Source organism: Tachysurus fulvidraco, chromosome 11 (assembly GCF_022655615.1).
Source record: "Tachysurus fulvidraco isolate hzauxx_2018 chromosome 11, HZAU_PFXX_2.0, whole genome shotgun sequence".
NCBI classification, from domain to species: domain Eukaryota; kingdom Metazoa; phylum Chordata; class Actinopteri; order Siluriformes; family Bagridae; genus Tachysurus; species Tachysurus fulvidraco.
In genome coordinates, this window is record NC_062528.1 from 873596 (window position 1) to 893595 (window position 20000).

The 20000-nt window shown below is 42.6% G+C and overlaps 2 protein-coding genes across 5 annotated transcripts in view; one reads left to right on the plus strand and one right to left on the minus strand.

Moving 5' to 3' along the window:
* Positions 1–189, plus strand: part of rhbdd1 (rhomboid domain containing 1) — an 8035-nt gene extending 7846 nt beyond the window's left edge. For all 4 annotated transcript variants that reach the window (XM_047820486.1, XM_047820485.1, XM_027146081.2 and 1 more), the window contains one exon: positions 1–189. This exon is cut by the window's left edge and continues 211 nt beyond it. The gene's annotated coding sequence lies outside the window, so the exon portion shown is untranslated.
* Positions 190–3436: 3247 nt separating this feature from the next.
* col4a4 (collagen, type IV, alpha 4) overlaps positions 3437–20000 on the minus strand; it is a 42608-nt gene continuing 26044 nt past the window's right edge. The window contains exons 20-47 of the mRNA XM_047820521.1: positions 19300–19452; positions 19004–19093; positions 18719–18879; positions 18404–18476; positions 18218–18324; positions 17650–17833; positions 16464–16532; positions 16226–16333; positions 15773–15991; positions 15514–15675; positions 14936–15103; positions 14663–14806; positions 13190–13297; positions 12678–12859; positions 11775–11838; positions 10609–10683; positions 10362–10469; positions 10132–10239; positions 9940–10011; positions 8809–8937; positions 8333–8440; positions 7505–7660; positions 7281–7388; positions 6933–7070; positions 6704–6820; positions 6080–6268; positions 5665–5948; positions 3437–4146 (exon numbers count right to left, since the gene is read on the minus strand). Coding sequence (XP_047676477.1) covers positions 3889–4146; positions 5665–5948; positions 6080–6268; positions 6704–6820; positions 6933–7070; positions 7281–7388; positions 7505–7660; positions 8333–8440; positions 8809–8937; positions 9940–10011; positions 10132–10239; positions 10362–10469; positions 10609–10683; positions 11775–11838; positions 12678–12859; positions 13190–13297; positions 14663–14806; positions 14936–15103; positions 15514–15675; positions 15773–15991; positions 16226–16333; positions 16464–16532; positions 17650–17833; positions 18218–18324; positions 18404–18476; positions 18719–18879; positions 19004–19093; positions 19300–19452 — 3842 coding nt within the window. The 3' untranslated portion in view covers positions 3437–3888. The remainder of the gene's footprint in view (positions 4147–5664; positions 5949–6079; positions 6269–6703; positions 6821–6932; positions 7071–7280; positions 7389–7504; positions 7661–8332; positions 8441–8808; positions 8938–9939; positions 10012–10131; positions 10240–10361; positions 10470–10608; positions 10684–11774; positions 11839–12677; positions 12860–13189; positions 13298–14662; positions 14807–14935; positions 15104–15513; positions 15676–15772; positions 15992–16225; positions 16334–16463; positions 16533–17649; positions 17834–18217; positions 18325–18403; positions 18477–18718; positions 18880–19003; positions 19094–19299; positions 19453–20000) is intronic.

The following is a 20000-nucleotide window of genomic DNA, read 5'->3' on the forward strand; positions in this document are numbered from 1 at the left end:
ACGCGCACTTTCAGACCTCCTAACTGCAGATGTCTCTGTCCTGAAACCTGGCTTTTATTCCTCTTTTATACACAGTCATATACGCCATTGTATATTCAGTCATGATAAACATCACGAGTCTTTGATTTAATCACACTGAATATGAAAGTTTATTTTTGTAAATAAATCCTACATTTTGGAAGCACCTTTAATTTGACTTTTTTTTTTGACATATTTACAAAAGTTAAAGTCTTTCGTTTTACTTCCTCTCTACATGCATTACTTTTAAATATCTAACAGGATGAAAAGACATTAAAATGGACTCGATTCAGAACCAATCAGCGAATGAAGATGTGATTATTTCCCCTGATGTTGGCATGAAGAGCTCAGTGCAGTGAAGGGCAGGTGATGAGGATGATCGTGAGGATCATGAAGCTTGTGTTTAAAAATGTGACTTTTACCTCAGCTGAAGAGACAGAGGCAGAATTGGATGGTAATGTAGAGAATTAATGTTCCTCGGTTCTCTGTAGATGAGAAACCTGCGTCACTGCGGCTCTACGCTGCCACCACCGTGCTTCACAGGCAGGATGTGTTTCTTAGACGCTGACGTTTGTTTTTGTCTGATCTCAAAACCTTCTGCCACTTTGTTGGGCAAACAAAAATAAATTTCACAAAAGCACACAAGGGAGGGGGGGATACAACGAAGACGGTGGCTTAGTGGTTAGCACGTTCGCCTCACACCTCCTGGGTTGGGGGTTCGATTCCCACCTCCGCCTTGTGTGTGTGGAGTTTGCATGTTCTCCCCGTGCCTCGGGGGTTTCCTCCGGGTACTCCGGTTTCCTCCCCCGGTCCAAAGACATGCATGGTAGGTTGATTGGCATCTCTGGAAAATTGTCCGTAGTGTGTGAGTGCGTGAGTGAATGAGAGTGTGTGTGTGCCCTGTGATGGGTTGGCACTCCGTCCAGGGTGTATCCTGCCTCGATGCCCGATGACGCCTGAGATAGGCACAGGCTCCCCGTGACCCGAGAAGTCTGGATAAGCGGTAGGAAATGAATGAAGGAATGAATGAAAAGCACACAAGAAGAATCTCAAAACTCAGCATCTTTTATTTGGAACTGCACAGTGTTCTTCTCAGACAAGCGACAAACATAAGAACGCCGTTTAAACGATACTAAAGATAGCTAGGTTAGCTAGAAGGTTAGCATCAAATGCATTGAAAGTAAATTACTACAAATATGCTACAGAATACAAATAAAACTATGAATAAAACTTCAACTTTGTGGGAAATATGGCCGCGATATTCGGGACATTCTGTGATTCGGTGTACTGTACATCGTTATATCAAGGAATATCTCGTAATTATTTAGATTGTGAACAAATTCCTGAAATTCCATTTTGAGCATTATTCATTTGGTAAAATGACGACGGCATCAAAACGATTCCCAGTGCTTCGGGGCTTCGGTACTAAATAATCTCTTCCTAAATAAATAAAAAAAAAAGGATAAAGAATCACTGTCCTTTTCACAGTGAAACATATTTACACACAGTACGATACACAACACCTTTAATCATCTCCATTTCCACAGTCAGCGTAAAATGCCGTCGTAGGCGATACGGCGAAGAACGCTGAAGGACTTAGTCTGGTTTAACGATTAGCTACAGCACCACAAACAGAATTAAAACTTTAGTGAGGATTCTCTATTCATAGCTGGTGCTTTCAGATTAGAATCGAGTTCCACTTGAGCATCTAAACATACAAACCGATTCCAATAAAGTGCATATATTGAAACGTGTCATTAAAGGCAGCTATAAAGTATGAATACGGAGGTCCAGTACAGAGTAGACAGTGTGATGCGCATGGATAACATTACAAACAGACAAGCTCAAAGGTAAGACAAGATACGGTAAGTCATGCTGAAGATTTTGATGCTCAGTAGATGGAAATACTACATAAAGGTGGGGTCTCTGATTTTTGAGAAACGCTTCAGAAAACTGAGTCGGGCCGAATAATAAACAATAATCAAAACAAACGTGTAGCCAATGAGCAGAAAGGGGCGGGGCTTGTCGATATGGGCGGAGAGAGTGTTCAGTGCGTGTGTGTGACGTTAGCAGAAAGTGGTTTTAACATTGACATGGAGGATAAAAACAAAGAAAGAAAGAAGAAAGACTTACGATAAGGACAAGAAGTAGGACGTCGGCCACATATTCACAGGTTGGAGTTTCCTGAGTCAATAACTCCTGAGCTAAACGCTGTTACTACACAAATAACACCTCTTTTCTATCGTAGTAATGTAGAGAGGCAGCTACAACCGCGTTTTGTGTAGTAACAGCGTTTAGCTCAGGAGTTATCGACTCGGGAAACTCCGACCTGTGAATATGTGGCCGACTTTACTTAAGATGCCGAGGCGCTTTTTTCCTTCTCGATAGGTGAGTAACGTTGGTTTTGCTTTGTTACACAGAACTAATATATGCCTTTGTCCTTTACATCATTATGCTTGTGTGGCATTTTTGCTTGTTTGTTTATCTACAATCGTATTGTTCTTCCCTTCAGCTATGATAAAGACACGTTTCTTTCTGTTAGTCGCCCGGGTTACGTACGTATGTGTGGGCGGAGCTATCGATACAGGGGTGGGACCCGTTTGGGTTAGGGGCATGTTTGTTTTGGTGATTTTATACGTCAACATCGGCTTTCAAACATCAGAGACCCCGCCTTTAATGACATTTAGCTGATGGAGAAAGATGGAAGGGAATCCTAGAGGAAAATCTGTCTCAGTCTTCAGCCTAGAGTGGAGGTTCACCTTATAACAAAAACCATCACGTGTACTTCCGAAGCTACGTTGGAGTGGTTCACGCCAAGAACCTGTTAGAATGCCTCAGACCTCAATCTTATTAGGAATCTGTGGCAAAATCTGAGTAATGCTTTTCATCACTAACTGTCTCCATCCATCCAATGACAAACACTTTTGACATGCAATTTTGTTAAGATGAAGGGTGAAAATGTTAAGCTGTCTCAGAGATAAAGAGCAAATATGTACTTTTTGTTTACTCCGTGACGATATAAATAGTTTGTATCTGTAAAAATGTTAGAATCCGACAATAAACATCTCAAATTTCATCATCTCAAATGCCCCTTTTCCACCGAGGCAGTTCGAGTGCAGGTTCGGAGCCTAATTTAGAACCAGTTCTTTCTGTTTGGACAGTCTGAACCAGGAAAAGTGGTTCTTAAGAAGCACCAAAACGTTGCTGGTCTAGACTTAAGAACCGCTTGCGTCAGGAGCTGGGGGCGGGGCTACTGTTGGCACATTTGATAATGTACCTTAAGTATACTAATGTTTAATACACTTTTACTTTACCACGATATGATACATTATCAGCACACATGATAGTAGGTAGCTACATGCTAAGGCTATATTTTATCGTTAACACAGAAAAAAAATTATGTTAAGTACTTTCTCGATCACAACCTCCGTTTATACAGATTACACGGAGCCGCACGTACACGTTTTATTCGCCGGGTTTGGATGCCGATGTAGGTTCACAAAGCCATGAGCACCCGGTTCTTTCCGGTGGAAAAGAGGCAAAAGTCCATTTCAGTTACAGGCTGTAATACAGTACAACGAAGGGGGTGAATACTTATGCAATGCATGCCATTTTGTGGTATTTAAAAACAACTCATTTTTTGTAATTGAATAATTTGAGACAAGACGATCAGTATCACTAGATATAAAACACTGCTTTAACTCTCAAGTATTAAGTGTATACGAAACGTTTTCACAGTTGCACGTCAGTGTGAACGATCACAAACTGTTCGCATCTTTCTTTTTGTTCCATGTGAGTTTTTATGATTCCATCCAACTCACATCTGCTGTAGCATCACAAAGGATGAGACCGTCCCAGGCTGAAGCCGTCTCAATACCTCAAGCAGACGCTGCATCGGCTAACTTTATCCTTCTGCTCAGACGCTCCTTTTAGGGTCATCGTTTCTGGGCTAATGCTGAAGTCCCGATCGTCCACACGCGTGAGCCAAAAGTTGTATAGGTTGGAAAAGTAGTGGCATGTGCCTTGTGGGCCCTGGCACTCCACAAATGGATGTGTGAGGAAATCCATTAAGCAGCTTCCTGAGGAGGTGAGAGACTGGCCACCTCCTTCATCCCCTGACCCGGTGTGCTGTGGTACAGAGATGACATCAAATCATAGGACATTAAACTGAGGTATTTGCACAATAATTTCAAAACACTTTTACAGTTCATTTCTACAGATACAGTGATACCTCGAGATAAGAGTTTAATCCGTTCCGTGACTTCGCTCGTATCTCAAAACAACCCCCCCTCCCTTTAAATTAATTGAAATCCCGTTAATCCGTTCCAGCTCGCAAAAATTCCACTCCGGTTGTTTTGTTTGTGTTTTGAATATGCAAATATTGAATATGACAAATATTGTATAAAAACATACAATAATAAAAGAGAATGTTAAAAAAAAAAAAAAAAACTGGTTTTACTTTACGGAAGATGCGCACGGAGGTAGAGGGCGGAGTAACCAGGCGGAGGAGTTAGGAGGAATTACACTTATACTTTCGTTCACTTACTCGTTACTGTACACTCTTAACGCCGCTTTACACTTAAATGGAACTTAACTAAACTTCACTAAAATTAACGAACTTAACTGAAATTCTCTTAACGTAATTGAACTTGATTGCTACAATTTCTGTTTTCTTTACATTAATATTGCTTAATTTTCTTCATCGCTTTTCTCTTCACTTGTTTTTGCCTTTTTTGTCACTCTTTCCTCACTAACTCCTTCCGGTCGTTTTAATAAAGACCCGTCCGGTCGGCATATCGGATGCGGTGTAGTCGCACAAGTTCGGCACCTTCGCGACTCTCCGTAGGAAATGAACGACTTCCGTTTTATCGGCTGTTGTTTGTCGTGTGAAGGCGGCTTTAACCGAGTGAGACGCAGGAAGCTGAGGCGGGAGAAACAGAGCACACGTGGTTGTTGGGGATCTTTGTTTCGGCGGCGGAGGCTCGGATCCCCGTATCTCAAAAATTTGCTCGTATCTCAAAAAATTATAGATAATTATGCTGAGATTTCACACACCTGCAATCAAGAGGAACTGATTATATATTAGAATGAAATATGAGGTATCTTATACTGTACAATATAGTACAACACTGACGTGTGTGTAAAATCACTTACAAATATAAAGGATTCCACCAGGTAAGTCGAAGAAGAGTAGTGCTACAACCACCATGCATCACTGTGCAGATGGATGGTACAGTACCTAACTTCACAAATAATCTTGTGGCTGAATTAACACCACATCCACACTCCATAATCTAGTGGAAAGCCTTTCCAAAGTGGTTATTAGGTTATTGGAATTGTGACGTGACTAAATTTGAAAAGAAGGTTTACATTTACATCATTTATCCAGACTTCTCATTTTTATACAACTGAGCAATTGATGGTCAAGGGACTTGGTCAGAGGCCCATCAGTGGCAGCTTGATGGACCTGGGCTTGAACTCACAACCTTCAGATTGGTAGCCCAACACCTTGACCACTAGGCCACAACATGCACATCCCTTCGGAAACCCTCACATACTAGCAATTGTGGGTGTGTTTCAGGTGTCCACGTTAACCTATTCCATGTTCCATACACACTGCAACACACAGCAAACTCTCAGACTAACCATAAGGAATGAATATCCGATCCAGAGTGTACTCCAATTTAGCGGGCAGTCGGGTGTGAATTTGTCCTGGCTGTGAACGGCGATGGCCGATGATGGGGCCTCACACACCACACACCTACTGATGTGTGGCTGGATCTCCAGCCCAGACACTGGTGCGGTGGGTATCGAAGCAGTGGTGGCAAGCCAGTAGGATTTGTCATTGCGGTTGGCATAGTTGCAGGCATGCTGGTTGCAGCGTGAAAAGGGCATAGTGCTGAAGACACGCATACATGAACCTCCCTGACCTAAAACACACAGACAGAAATTAAATTGAGTTAGAGAAGGACATCAAGGTGTTAAAATTAGAATCAGTTTCAGACTCTGGGATTCTCTGGGATTTAAACACAGTGTAGCATATGTCTGTTAGGTTTGATACCTAGGTCTTGTGTGTGTGCTTTCTCTTGCCCCTCCAGGTACAGGAGGCTATATCCCTCCCACAGCTTGGACATATTCTGAGGACAGTTAGGTATATATGTTGATTGGCTGTGAATGACCAACAGAAAGCCAGAGCTGAACCTCTCAGAAGAGCCAGGGGGACCTTCATCTCCTGGGGTTCCGTGTTGCCCTATGATGAGAAAGAGAAACCTGTTGATTTGTTTAACTTCTTTGCCTTGTCACAAAGCACTTTATTTGGCAGTAACTCAGGACTGTTTATTACTCAGAGCAGGCATCCCGTACAACATGTTGCTATTACCACCATGCTTCTCTATGGGGATGCTTTCATCAGCAGGACCTGGGAAACTGGTCGGGGGTTCAGGACAAGGTGGATGAAGCCAAATGCATTGCAATCTTAGAAAAAAAAAATACAACTATCCAGTCTGCAAGATACTTATTCTTTTGCCTGCACTGTAATGAAACGTAATCACCCGAAATCAATTTAATCAGATCGATTTGTTCAGTTATGACACTAGCCCATTAAGTACATCACACATGAATGACTCTGGCCCATCAGCAATACTGGGCTGCTGTCTTACAGTGTTTTAATCGCACACAGACACACCTTGCATGCCTTGGGAACCTTTGGCACCATTGTTTCCTGGGTCTCCAGGAAGTCCAATAAAGCCAGGTGGTCCAGGTTCACCGTACAACCCTTGATCTCCAACTTGGCCTTTTCTTCCTGTGATGAAGAAAGAAGAATCACGAGAGAAATTTAGTAAACATGAAGATTTGTAATGAGTAATACTGAGATATGTGTGTGTGTGTGTGTGTGTGTGTGTGTGTGTGTATGCCTTTCAGCCCCTTGTGGCCCACAATTCCTATAGGTCCTGGAAAGCCAGATTCACCAGGAGGACCAGGAAACCCAGCTGGACCATGAGTAGGTCTTGTGAAACTAATATTAATAAGTTGTCCTGCTTTTCCAAAGGAACCTAAAGCCAAAGTGTGTGTGTGAGAGAGAGAGAGAGAGCGCATATATAGTAATGCATAATCCAAAAAAGTGACAAGCTACAATACAAACCTTTGAACTCTGTAAAATACCACAACAGAACTTAACACAATATAACAAGTGCTAGTTTTCTGATGGAATACCAGTATGTCCAAATGTGTGTCCTTACTCTGGTTTAAGGATAAGCACCTACCTTGCTCTCCTTGTGGTCCTTTAGGGCCCTTGTGCCCAGGATTGCCATTTGCTCCTGGTAACCCAGAAGGTCCATGATCTCCAATAAGCCCCAAGTCTCCTTTCTCACCTGATGACATAGATAATGCATGAAACAATTCTGTATATTGAGACAAGCTACAATGTACAGTAGCAGAATCTGTATATGGTTCTTAATGATGTTATTCACATATTTGTTTAGAATACCTTTCTGTCCTTGGAAGCCTGAAATCCCCATTTGCCCTTTGGGACCATGATCACCTAGTCTCCCTTTAATTCCTGGAAGACCAGGTGTACCTGGGTCCCCTTCACACCCCCGCACAGGTACTGCCAAGCCTGCTGGTCCCATTGGTCCCCTAAGTCCTAAAGTAATCCAACAGTTAAAAAGGACAAGACACTATAATGTGTAATTATGTAGCTTGGTTGTTCACAATCCCATAAAATGTTGAAATCATAAATATTTTATACCATCATATAATCATAATATCATCATCATCATACAACCTGAAACACAACCCAAGAGGTGTTTGATGAACATTCATTCATTTTCTACCGCTTATCCGAACCTCTCGGGTCACGGGGAGCCTGTGCCTATCTCAGGCGTCATTGGGCATCGAGGCAGGATACACCCTGGACGGAGTGCCAACCCATCACAGGGCACACACACACTCTCATTCACTCACACACACACACACACACACACAGACAATTTTCCAGAGATGCCAATCAACCTACCATGCATGTCTTTGGACCGGGGGAGGAAACCGGAGTACCCGGAGGAAACCCCCGAGGCACGGGGAGAACATGCAAACTCCACACACACAAGGTGGAGGCGGGAATCGAACCCCCAACCCTGGAGGTGTGAGGCAAACGTGCTAACCACTATGCCACTGTGCCCCCAGTATCAGCCATGATACAGACCTCCGGAGCAGAGAGGGCTAAGACCCTTGCTCAGGGGTTGAACAGTGTCAGGTCACACTCAGGCTTGAACCTTCTGATTAGTGACCATAAGTGTCACCACACCTACTCACTCACCTGGTGGGCCATCCCAACCATTAAAGCCTTGTTCACCAGACTGTCCTTGTTTAGGGTTCTCACATTCCCTGCCACTAGGACCAGGAGGACCAGGATAACCAGGATCACCTAAAGAGAGAAAGAAAGAAGTAAGATAGAAAGAAATATTTAAATATCTCAATATAGAAAGATTATGTGCATTAAATACATTACATATTTGACTTAAAGCAATTTTGCATTCAGTGACGTAAGTGAAGTCATCTTAGGTGGTCAAACTTGTGATTTCCCGTCTATTCGGCAGACACTGTTCCTGTTCTCTCACCATCAAAATGACCTGAACATGATCTATGCCATACTGTATATGTACTTTACATATACTGTATATAATTTACTCTCAGGTTTAATGTGGCTCTGAGTGGAGCTATTGAGAACAATGGTCCAGTAGGATATTATTTATTTTATATATTTAATGAAATATGTTTATGATGAGTAGGTACCTGGTAATCCAGGTGGGCCCCGAGAGCCTTTGACCCCTTGCTGGATAGGACCCTGTGGTCCAGGGTCTCCCTTACAACCCACTTCACCTGTCAGTCCATTAGGCCCCCTGTCCCCAGGTATACCTATTCCTGATAGAGGAAGTAAGAGAAACATTATTCTTCATTCATTCATTTATTCATCTTCTACCGCTTATCCGAACCTCTCGGGTCACGGGGAGCCTATCTCAGGCGTCATCGGGCCTCGAGGCAGGATAGACCCTGGATGGAGTGCCAACCCATCACAGGGCACACACACACACATTCACTCACATACTACGGACAATTTTCCAGAGATGCCAATCAACCTACCATGCATGTCTTTGGACCAGGGGAGGAAACCCCCGAAGAAAAAAAAAATCCAAACCTACATGGCCCTGTGTGAAAAAGTGTTTTCCCCCTAAACTTATCTGGTTGGTCCACCGTTAGCAGCGAGAACTGCAATCGAGCATTTGTGATAACTTGCAGTGAGTCTGTTACAGCTGAGGCTGTGGAGGAATTTTGGTCCATTCGTCTTTGCAGAATTGTTGTAATTCTGCCACATTGCAGGGTTTGAGAGCATGAACCACCTTTTTAAGGTCCTGCCACAGCATCTCAATAGGATTCAGGTCAGGACTTCGACTCGGCCACTCCAAAGTCTTCATTCGGTTTTTCTTCTGCCATTCAGAATTGGACTTTGCTGGTGTGTTTTGGATCGTTGTCCTGCTGCAGAACCCAAGTTCACTTCAGCTCGAGGTCACAAACAGATGGCCTCACTTTGTCCTTCAGGATGTTTTGGTAGACAGCAGTATTTTCACACAGGGACATGTGGGTTTGGATTTAGTTTTCCCTTAATAATAAAAACCTTCATTTAAAAACTCCATGTTGTGTTTACTTGTGTTATCTTTGACTAATATTTACATTTGTTTGATGATATGAAACATTAAAGTGTGACAAATGTGCAAAAAAATAAAAATAAAACAGGAAGGGGGCCAACACTTTTTCACACCACTGTACATTATAACAAGCACTTGGACATCAAACCTGGTAAATGATATAAACCTAATACATAAAGACATGCTAATAAGACATTGTAGCACACATCCTATTATTTACCATGTGTCCCTGGTTCACCCTTCACACCCTCTAATCCATCCAATCCATGAAGACCTGGTGGCCCTGGAGAACCTGAAAAAGACACCACCCAAAAAATTTTACTTTAGACTTGTCATTTAGAATTTTGGAATAAGGTGTAGACAAGGCAGCATTCAGCTACATTCACAAAAATGTGAAAGTGTGTACTAGTACCTGGTGGGCCACAGCGGCCTGATGGTCCTGTAAGTCCGGGAAATCCAGGAGGCCCTGCAGGACCCTCAGCACCACATTTTCCTCTGGGTCCCGGGGGACCAACAACACCTGGGAGAAAATAGAAGGAAATGAATATATGGGACTTCTGTAATTAAACTGGAATCTATTTAAAAAGGACATTAATGCAATAATGATTAGAACTCAGGAATCAGGAAGAATGAACATTTTACCTGGAGGTCCACACTTTCCCTGATTTCCAGCAGGACCAGGTTTTCCAGGCCATCCACACTGACCAGGCGGCCCCCCGTCTCCTGGCTCTCCTTGATCTCCTGTAGGACCTGTGGTTGAGATAAATGTTTGTGAAATTGTTTATTGTACTTCTTATTTCTTTTGATTCTATAGCATCATCTCATTGTAATGACTACCAGACCATACATAGACCACTACACAGAGGAGCAGTAATGACTCTGCACTTACCTGGGAAGCCATTCTGCCCAGGTGGGCCTCTCAGACCTGGAGGTCCTGGTATACTTATAGACTCTCCTTTATCGCCTAGAGACAAAAATGTAGACTAAAAGTTAGTTCAGTCTGAAAGCATGGCTTGTCACTCATACAGTAGCCACAGAAGTTTATTTAACACACTTATCCTGAAATTATCCAGACTTATCCTGGTGGTACATGCACATAGTAAGGATCTAGCATCAAATTTGCTTACAGATATATCTAGTGAATTAAGTGTTATTTAGAAAATTGTGCAAGCAGTACAAAGTGGTGTATCTCAGTTCCATGTTATTTTGACCTTCTGACTTGTTTCTTGTAAGGATCTCTATTGGTCCAGCTCAATGTGACAAAGTTGCTTACATCCCCCACGAAAAAAAAAAGTACAATTTTGTGACGTTGGTCTTGTATCTTGTGGCATCATTCAGTTGGACCAAGAGCTAATATAAGCTGCCAAATATTGAGAACATAAGTAATATTCATTCATTCATCTTCTACCGCTTATCCGAACTTCTGGGGTCACGGGGAGCCTGTGCCTATCTCAGGCGTCATCGGGCATCGAGGCAGGATACACCCTGGACGGAGTGCCAACCCATCACAGGGCACACACTCATTCACTCACACACACACACACACTACGGACAATTTTCCAGAGATGCCAATCAACCTACCATGCATGTCTTTGGACCGGGGGAGGAAACCGGAGTACCCAGAGGAAACCCCTGAGAAGTAATATTGTTAACTAAATTTGCAGAGCTAATGTGTTTAATACCAGTATTCTATATACACCAATAACTCTCCATATGGCCCCTAGTCATGATTAACCTACGACTTAGTGTATGTGATAGCCTAGTGGTTAAGGTGTTGGATTACTGACCGGAAGGTTTTGAGTTCAGTTCCCATGTCCACCAAGCTGCCACTACTAAGCCCCGGAGCAAGCCCCTTAACCCTCAATTGCTCAGTTGTATAAAAATGAGATAAAAATGTTGCTCTGGATAAAGAGCATTTGCCAAATGCCATAATATAAATGTAAACGTTGAAAAACTAAAAATTCTACAGCAGAACCTTTGTTATCCACCACATTTTATTTATACAGTGAAGTGTTTGGTATTAGATTTAGCATTATGCTAAACAGGTCACTTTACCTTTAAGCCCATCAAATCCACGGAGACCAGGGGCTCCTGGCAATCCACTCAACCCTGGGTCACCCTAGAACCACATAAATGTTTCAGCACATGATATAGAACTATACTTTTATACCAGAAAGCTGAATAATGAGCATAAAATTCATCATAGCTCTAAAACTTTCAAGACATCACGGTTACAGTTATACCCTGAATTATTCATTCATTTTCTACCGCTTATCCGAACTTCTCGGGTCATGGGGAGCCTGTGCCTATTTCAGGCATCATCGGGCATCGAGGCAGGATACACCCTGGATGGAGTGCCAACCCATCACAGGGCACACACACACACACAGACAATTTTCCAGAGATGCTGATCAACCTACCATGCATGTCTTTGGACCGGGGGAGGAAACCGGAGTACCCGGAGGAAACCCCAAGGCACGGGGAGAACATGCAAACTCCACACACACACACAAGGCGGAGGCGGGAATCGAACCCCCTGGAGGTGTGAGGCGAACGTGCTAACCGCTAAGCCACCGTGACCCCACCCTGAATTACTTAGGGGCAAATAATTAACACAGTAGACAAACAGGACTGACAATATAGTATCAGAGACCAGAAGCCTAACCCTAACCCTAATCCTCTTTATCCTAGTCAGGGTCATGATGGATGCACAGTGGAGTTTACCAGTAACATTGGCTTTAAGGTTGGAATACACCTAGGATAACCGTGCCTTGCTAGGCACCATTGCAGTGCACACTAGGGACAATTTATTTTAGATAATTCACCTAGTGGCTTGTTTTTGTAAGGTAGAACGAAACTGGAGGAAACTCACAAAGACATGGTGGATAAGCACTGATACACCAGTAAGACAGTTCATTTTGAATTAAACAATGTATACACGATGCTTTATTAACTCACTGGATCTCCGCATACTCCAGGTAATCCTCTTTTGCCTTTTAACCCTGGCAAACCAGGGAGTCCAGGTTTACCTTGCCTTCCACAAGGACCTGGTGGCCCCCGAGGGCCGTTCTCAAAACCTGGAGGTCCAGGATACCCTACATAGCCATCAGGACCACATTTTCCCTTCACACCTTTATCACCTGAAATAGAGATAATGTAATCAAACATTTTTTTTATTGCTAATTTCAAAATAAACAAAGTACATTTTCTAATAATTGTTGCATTATGAGAGGAATAATAAACAAATTGATTTGATATCATTAGAAAATAATTGACTTTAGGGTGGTAACAGTAACTCATCACAAACCATCACACCATCATACCTTTGATTAATTTTCCATAACAACATGGTCCTAAGTGTTTATACTTTATTTAGGAATTAAACTTTCTGCAAAACTGAAACCATATAAATAACAATGGTAAAATCCATAACATCAATGATGAAGGAAGGAAATTCTCAAGCTTTTCACCTCGGGGGCCATTAAACCCGCAGGGCCCAAGCTCTCCTGATGGCCCCTTTGTCCCCTTTTCTGCATTAACGTAAATCTCTCCTGCCATCCCAGGAGGTCCTTGGGAACCTGTAAGAGTGATAACACAGCTTTTAATATTGTTCTCTTTATTGTTTAAAACTAGTTCTTATACACCAGGCTTGAGCTCATCATAACACGGTCCGCTAACTAGCCAAGTCTCGCTGTAACTTAACACTTCCTGTCTCCATCCTTTCTGTGTTGGAATTCTCAATACTATTATGCTAGAAATTAAGCTCTTGCGAGAGAAACCTGACCATGGCTATCCCTTAGCCACAGACATACCCACTTTGCGAAGTCTTACCATTTTTATCACTGTATTCTGACAGCATTTCCACCATGTTTAATATTTTTGTGTTAGTTTTCTGTCCTGCATATGCTGGATTGCCTGCAGCTGTTTACTAGGATTATGTTTGATTTTTTTTTAAAAGGTGGGGTCTCCGATTTTTGAGAAATGCGAATCGGGGGCGAATAATAAACAAAAATCAAAACAAAAGTGTAGCCAATGAGCAGAAAGGGGCGGGGCTTGCCGATATGGGCGGAGAGAGCGTTCAGTGCGCGTGTGGGACATTAGCAGAAAGCGGTTTTAACATTGACATGGAGGATAAAAACAAAGAAAGAAAGAGAAGAAAGACTTACGATAAGGCAAGAAGTAGGACGTGTTAATATAGGATCAGCTTTCCAGCGCTGGAGAGAACTGAAGGAGCAGGAAGTTGGCCACATATTCACAGGTTGGAGTTTCCCGAGTCAATAACTCCTGAGCTAAACGCTGTTACTACACAAATAACACCTCTTTTCTATCGTAGTAATGTAGAGAGGCAGCTACAACCGCGTTTTGTGTAGTAACAGCGTTTAGCTCAGGAGTTATCGACTCGGGAAACTCCGACCTGTGAATATGTGGCCGACTTTACTTAAGACGCCGAGGCGCTTTTTTCCTTCTCGATAGGTGAGTAACGTTGGTTTTGCTTTGTTACACAGAACTAATATATGCCTTTGTCCTTTACATCATTATGCTTGTGTGCCATTTTTGCTTGTTTGTTTATCTACAATCGTATCGTTCTTCCCTTCAGCTATGATAAAGACACGTTTCTTTCTGTTAGTCGCCCGGGTTACGTACGTATGTGTGGGCGGAGCTATCGATACAGGGGTGGGACCCATTTGGGTTAGGGGCGTGTTTGTTTTGGTGATTTCAAATGTCGAATTGGCTTTCAAACAACGGAGACTGCACCTTTAATACACACTAGAATTAGTACAGCAATGGCTTGTAAACAAAATTGTTAACCGCACTACTGATGTTCCCCAGTGATATAGCAAATGACCACTGCCTTCCTTTTGGGAATAACACAAATACAGCACCAGAAAACAAATTTCAGTATTGAGTTTTTTTCCATTTAATTATTCTGTCTTTAAGCATACCTTTCTCTCCTTTCTCTCCATTTTCCCCTGGACAGCCTTGCCTCCCATCAGGCCCTTTTTCGCCTTTTACTCCAGGTGGTCCTTGAGGTCCACACTCACCAGGGCCACCAGGCAAACCATCCCTTCCTGGTTGTCCAGGACAACCTGATAGAAATAATGATTAACAATTTTATCATGCAAAACTTACATCTTATTTGTTTACCTGACATGAACGGTTCAAACTCACTTGCACGTGCTACTAATCTGATTCAGTTTTAGTACATAGACTTTTACCTTTTATTCCATTAAAGCCAGGATCTCCATTGTCACCCTCTGATCCTGGGCATCCTTGAGGACCACAGTATCCCTGGGCACCAGGTTGGCCTGGTTTCCCCGGATCACCTTTTATCCCCCTTCCAGGGACTCCAGGTGGTCCGGCACATCCTTTCTCCCCAGGTAAGCCTAAAACATTTGCAGGTTCAGTTTTAACATAGTATAATAGTGTTTTTACCAATAAAGAGAGTCATATAGCAGCTTTACAGAAACTTGGATGCAGATTTCGATTCCGAATGAGGAAGACCTCTTGAGATGAACCAGAATAAAAAAAATAAACAGCTTACATTTATTTTGTGAACTTCTCGTCTATCATTCAAGTAAGTAAAGCAATGGATGACTTAGTATTTAACACATATTAGACGTTATATGCTAAAATTAAGTGACAATATTGCCTATCTTGTTATATATATATATATATATATATATATATATATATATATATATATATATATATATATATATATATATATATATATATATATATATAAACTTTTTATAACTTGGCATATACTATTCATCTTATGGATGTGGCTCACCTGGATTTCCACTGCAGCCTGGGTCTCCTGGTGGTCCTGCCTCACCCACTTCTCCGTTCTCACACTGTACTGGACCTGGGCCAACAGGCCCCTGTCTCCCAGGCTGTCCACAGGCCCCTGGCTCTCCTTTCCTTCCTTCCACTCCAGGTACACCAGGATGGCCTGTATAGGACAAACCATTGAAGCCAAAGAACTTTTCCCTTTCACTTCTTTTTGATTGTAACCTAATGCCATTATTGTTTGCTTGTCTCTTGCCTACCTTCATTACCAAGTGACCCTGAGGGTCCAGGGACACCTTTAGCTCCTGAAACGCCATTAAACCCGGTTGGACCCACTGGCCCTCGCTCTCCTGTTAATGAGTCTCCAATACATCCTTTTAACCCAGGGAGTCCTGGATTGCCAAGTATCCCTTTCTCTCCACACATACTCGGTCCATCAGGTCCGATATCTCCCGGATCCCCCGGACATCCAGCTAGCCCTGATAAAAACACAAGGACATACTGAACTGTCCACCCATAAAGTGGTAAGGCTCGTACCGTAGGTGATCAAAAATAAAGCCCATCTTTGCACAAAAAAATTTGCATATAAAAATGTAATTGTACTTTAGCCTCTCAGTGCTGACCAAAGTCTTAGCTGGACATGTGTCTTTGGCAGACATTTCTGAACTGTCTTTTTTTTGTTGTTGCTGAATACAGTAAGGATTCAGTGCTACCTGGTTGGCCATCAGGACCACAATTTCCAAGGTTTCCTTTTTCTCCCTTTGGTCCTTTAATTCCATTATCCCCACAGGGCCCTGGATTGCCCTGCTCTCCTAAACAACCTGAAGAGTACATGAACGTCTTACAGTAAAGTGTATTAGAAGTATAGTAAAATAAATCATATCGCTAAGTTACTTGTAATATGACTACTGTGTCTATTGTATAGATATAGTGGTTTGCTGTAATGGCTACCTTGGTCACCGAGGTCTCCCTTTGGTCCACGAACTCCAGGACTGCCTGGTATACAGGGTTGCATATCACCTATAACAAAAACAAAATCAAGTCAGTATAAGTGACGTGACATACAGCTAAGTACGGTGACCCAGACTCAGAATTCATTCTCTGCATTTGACCCATCCAAAGTGCACACACACAGCAGTGAACACACACCCCAAGCAGTGGGCAGCCATTTATGCTGCGGCACCCGGGGAGCAGTTGAGGGGTTCAGTGCCTTGCTCAAGAGTACCTCAGTCGTGGTCGGCCCGAGACTCGAACCCACAACCTTAGGATTACGAGTCAGACTCTAACCATTAGGCAACGACTTGCCCCTAAAGTGCCTTGCATAATTATTCAAGGTTTCTACATTTTCTAACGGTTGCCTCTCTGGCCAATTCCCTTCTATCCTGGTCCATGACTTTTGCTGAACAGTCTTATACAATCCAACCTAATAAAAAATAAAGGAAAAATAGCATCTTAGTAAGTTTGATTTTAGCATGGTTGTTAGTGCCAGATGGACTGGTGGTTCAATTAATTCGGGGGGTGGAGCCAATCTAGTGATTGGCTCAAATAACCACTATTCACAACCATGATGAACAAAAAAGCTTCTCAGAATGGACAACCTTGAGGTAAGATCCAACCATATTGTTACGATGAGACGCGGTGAGACAAAGGCGAGTGAGGATCCAAATGCAGATTCAAGTTTTAATCCAAAACACAGATGAACAGGCAGGCAACACAAGGCAGAACACGGAACAAAACAGGAAACAAGAACATGGACAGGAACACACCGCATACCAACAACGACCAACACCAGGGAAGTGAACAAACAGAGTAAATGTAGTAAACAGGAACCAATCACAAAGCAGAGACAATCAGAGACAAAGACAAAACACCTGGGGAAGAGATTGAGTGCAAGTAGTGTCCATGGTAACAAACGAGTGGGCGGGCCAACAATTAACAGCGGGACAAGACAGCAGACAGAAACAGGGCAAAAACACGGACAGACTTATTACACATCAGCTTAGTACAGGAATCTGGGGCTGCAGTGGCAACATGCTCTTTGAAACTAGACAGATATCGATTGGATAAGTGTCATCTGGTGCATCGTCGGTGCCTTACAGCTCATGGGTTCTGAGTTAGATCAAACTTTTGACTTTACCTTTGTTTCCTTTACGCCCAACATTTCCTCTTGTTCCTACAGGTCCCTGGTCTCCTTCTGGTCCTCGAAGGCCTACCGGCCCAGGAATGCCCGGGCCTTGTGGCCCACAGGGACCTCTTACGCCTTTCAAGCCCATTTTTCCTGGACAACCTCTATCACCAGGAAATCCTCTTAAACTGTCACCCTTAAAAAAGCAATAATTATCAGTTAATGTGAAGAAGAACTGCTATGTCAAGCTTATTTCATTAGACATAGAGAATTCTTTGACAATCAATTAGTAATCCCTCTCTCAAGGTATACCATCCATCCATACAGTCATAAATTTACCATTACTATATTGTTCATTCATTCATTCATTCATTTTCTACCGCTTATCCGAACTTCTCGGGTCACGGGGAGCCTGTGCCTATCTCAGGCGTCATCGGGCATCGAGGCAGGATACACCCTGGATGGAGTGCCAACCCATCGCAGGGCACACACACACACACACTCATACACTACAGACAATTTTCCAGAGATGCCTAGTGCTATATTAATTAACATAATACTTTTATTACTGATCACTAACCTCTGGACCACAATCACCTGCAGGTCCAGGATTCCCACAATTTCCTCTCTTCCCATTCATTCCTGGACAACCATCAGTCCCTGGTGTGCCGGGCTCTCCCTTTTTACCTTTAATTAATTGTGAACATTTTAAATCTTTCGCTTTAAAGATGTACAGAACAGTTTAGCGCCGTGCGACATTTCTTACCCTTGACGTTCATCACAAACAGGTTTCCTTTTTCTCCTTTAATTCCCCTGTAACCTGGAAAACCCGGGTAACCCTGTGCAACATACGAGAGCGTTCAATAACAAACATTTCTTTATTAATGAAACACTTTATTACCAGATTATTAAATCATTATGAATGAGCAATTATAGCATATTTAAATGAGCACATTTCTATACACCAGTGATTTAAATAAATCACACCTTCTGAGAATTCAACAGCACTAATTAAATATATATTAACATAAATTTACTCTTTTAAATAAGTAGTATTTTTTTCGGAGGAGTTTTTACTTACAAAACCTCCTTTTTTCCCAGGGTCTCCATCTGGGCCAGTTTGACCTTGTGCACCAGGAAGCCCCTGCAATCCTGGAGCACCAGGATCCCCAGGTTCACCTGGCAAACCCTCAAGGCCATAAATATCAGGACCGACCTCACAAGCACAGCCACCATTGTCACCTGTAAAACCCCACACCCACAAAACCTTTACTACAACCTGAAGTCAATTTCCACCCTTGTTGATGAAGTCTCCATCTGTATGTCTCCATCTGTGCTTGTGGTTGTCAGAAGGTTATTGCATTACCTTTTATTCCACGAATGCCACTTTGACCAGGTAGACCTATATCTCCTTCAAAACCAGGAACTCCTCTTTGTCCAGGGGTGCAGTAATATCCTACAACACACACACACACACACACACACACACACACACACACACACACACACACACTTATCTACACACAGATTTTTATTTTCTTTATGATCATACAATTACACACAACACTTCCTGCAATCTGTCGTCACGTGTCTTTCCTCTGGTTTCATCAGAAATAACAATTAAGAGCTACCTGTCAGATTATCTACTCTCTGTACACCTACCATGGGGTCCACTAGCCCCTTGATGTCCTTTTGGCCCTGGCTTCCCCGGTTTCCCAGGCTCCCCTGGGATCTGCAGGTTGCTTTTCTTTCCTGGCTCTCCTTTATCACCTTGAGGGCCTTGAGTCCCCAACATCCCTGGGCTGCCTGGGAGGCCTGGCAGACAGATTTTAGGACATTATTATTTTTGTTCACAAAACCTGTACAGTATGTTGCCATCGTACATAACATACATCGATAATTTGTGGGAAACGTTATATCATACGATGCAGGTGCTTAACATCTAAGATCTTTTTGGACCTCAGCATGTTATTATAATAACCTCTGTGTTTTCTGTCAATTGTAGTATGTCTTCGTCTTGGTTCTGTTGTTGGTTTGTTACCTGACTGTGTTCACCTGTCTTGTATCAGTCCTTGATGTTTACACCGTTGTCCAATGTATTGTCACAAAGACTTTTTGTATCACTAATCCTCGTTATCTTGTTTCCACATTTTGTCGTATCATCTCTAATGTTGGTTGTCTTTGTTTTGACTTTCTATTACAAGGCTGATTTTTGAGCTTGGGTTTCTTAATTAGAAATATAAAAAAGGAAATTCATTCATTCATTCATTCATTCATTCATTTTCTACCGCTTTTCCGAACTTCTCGGGTCACGGGGAGCCTGTGCCTATCTCAGGTGTCATCGGGCATCGAGGCAGGATACA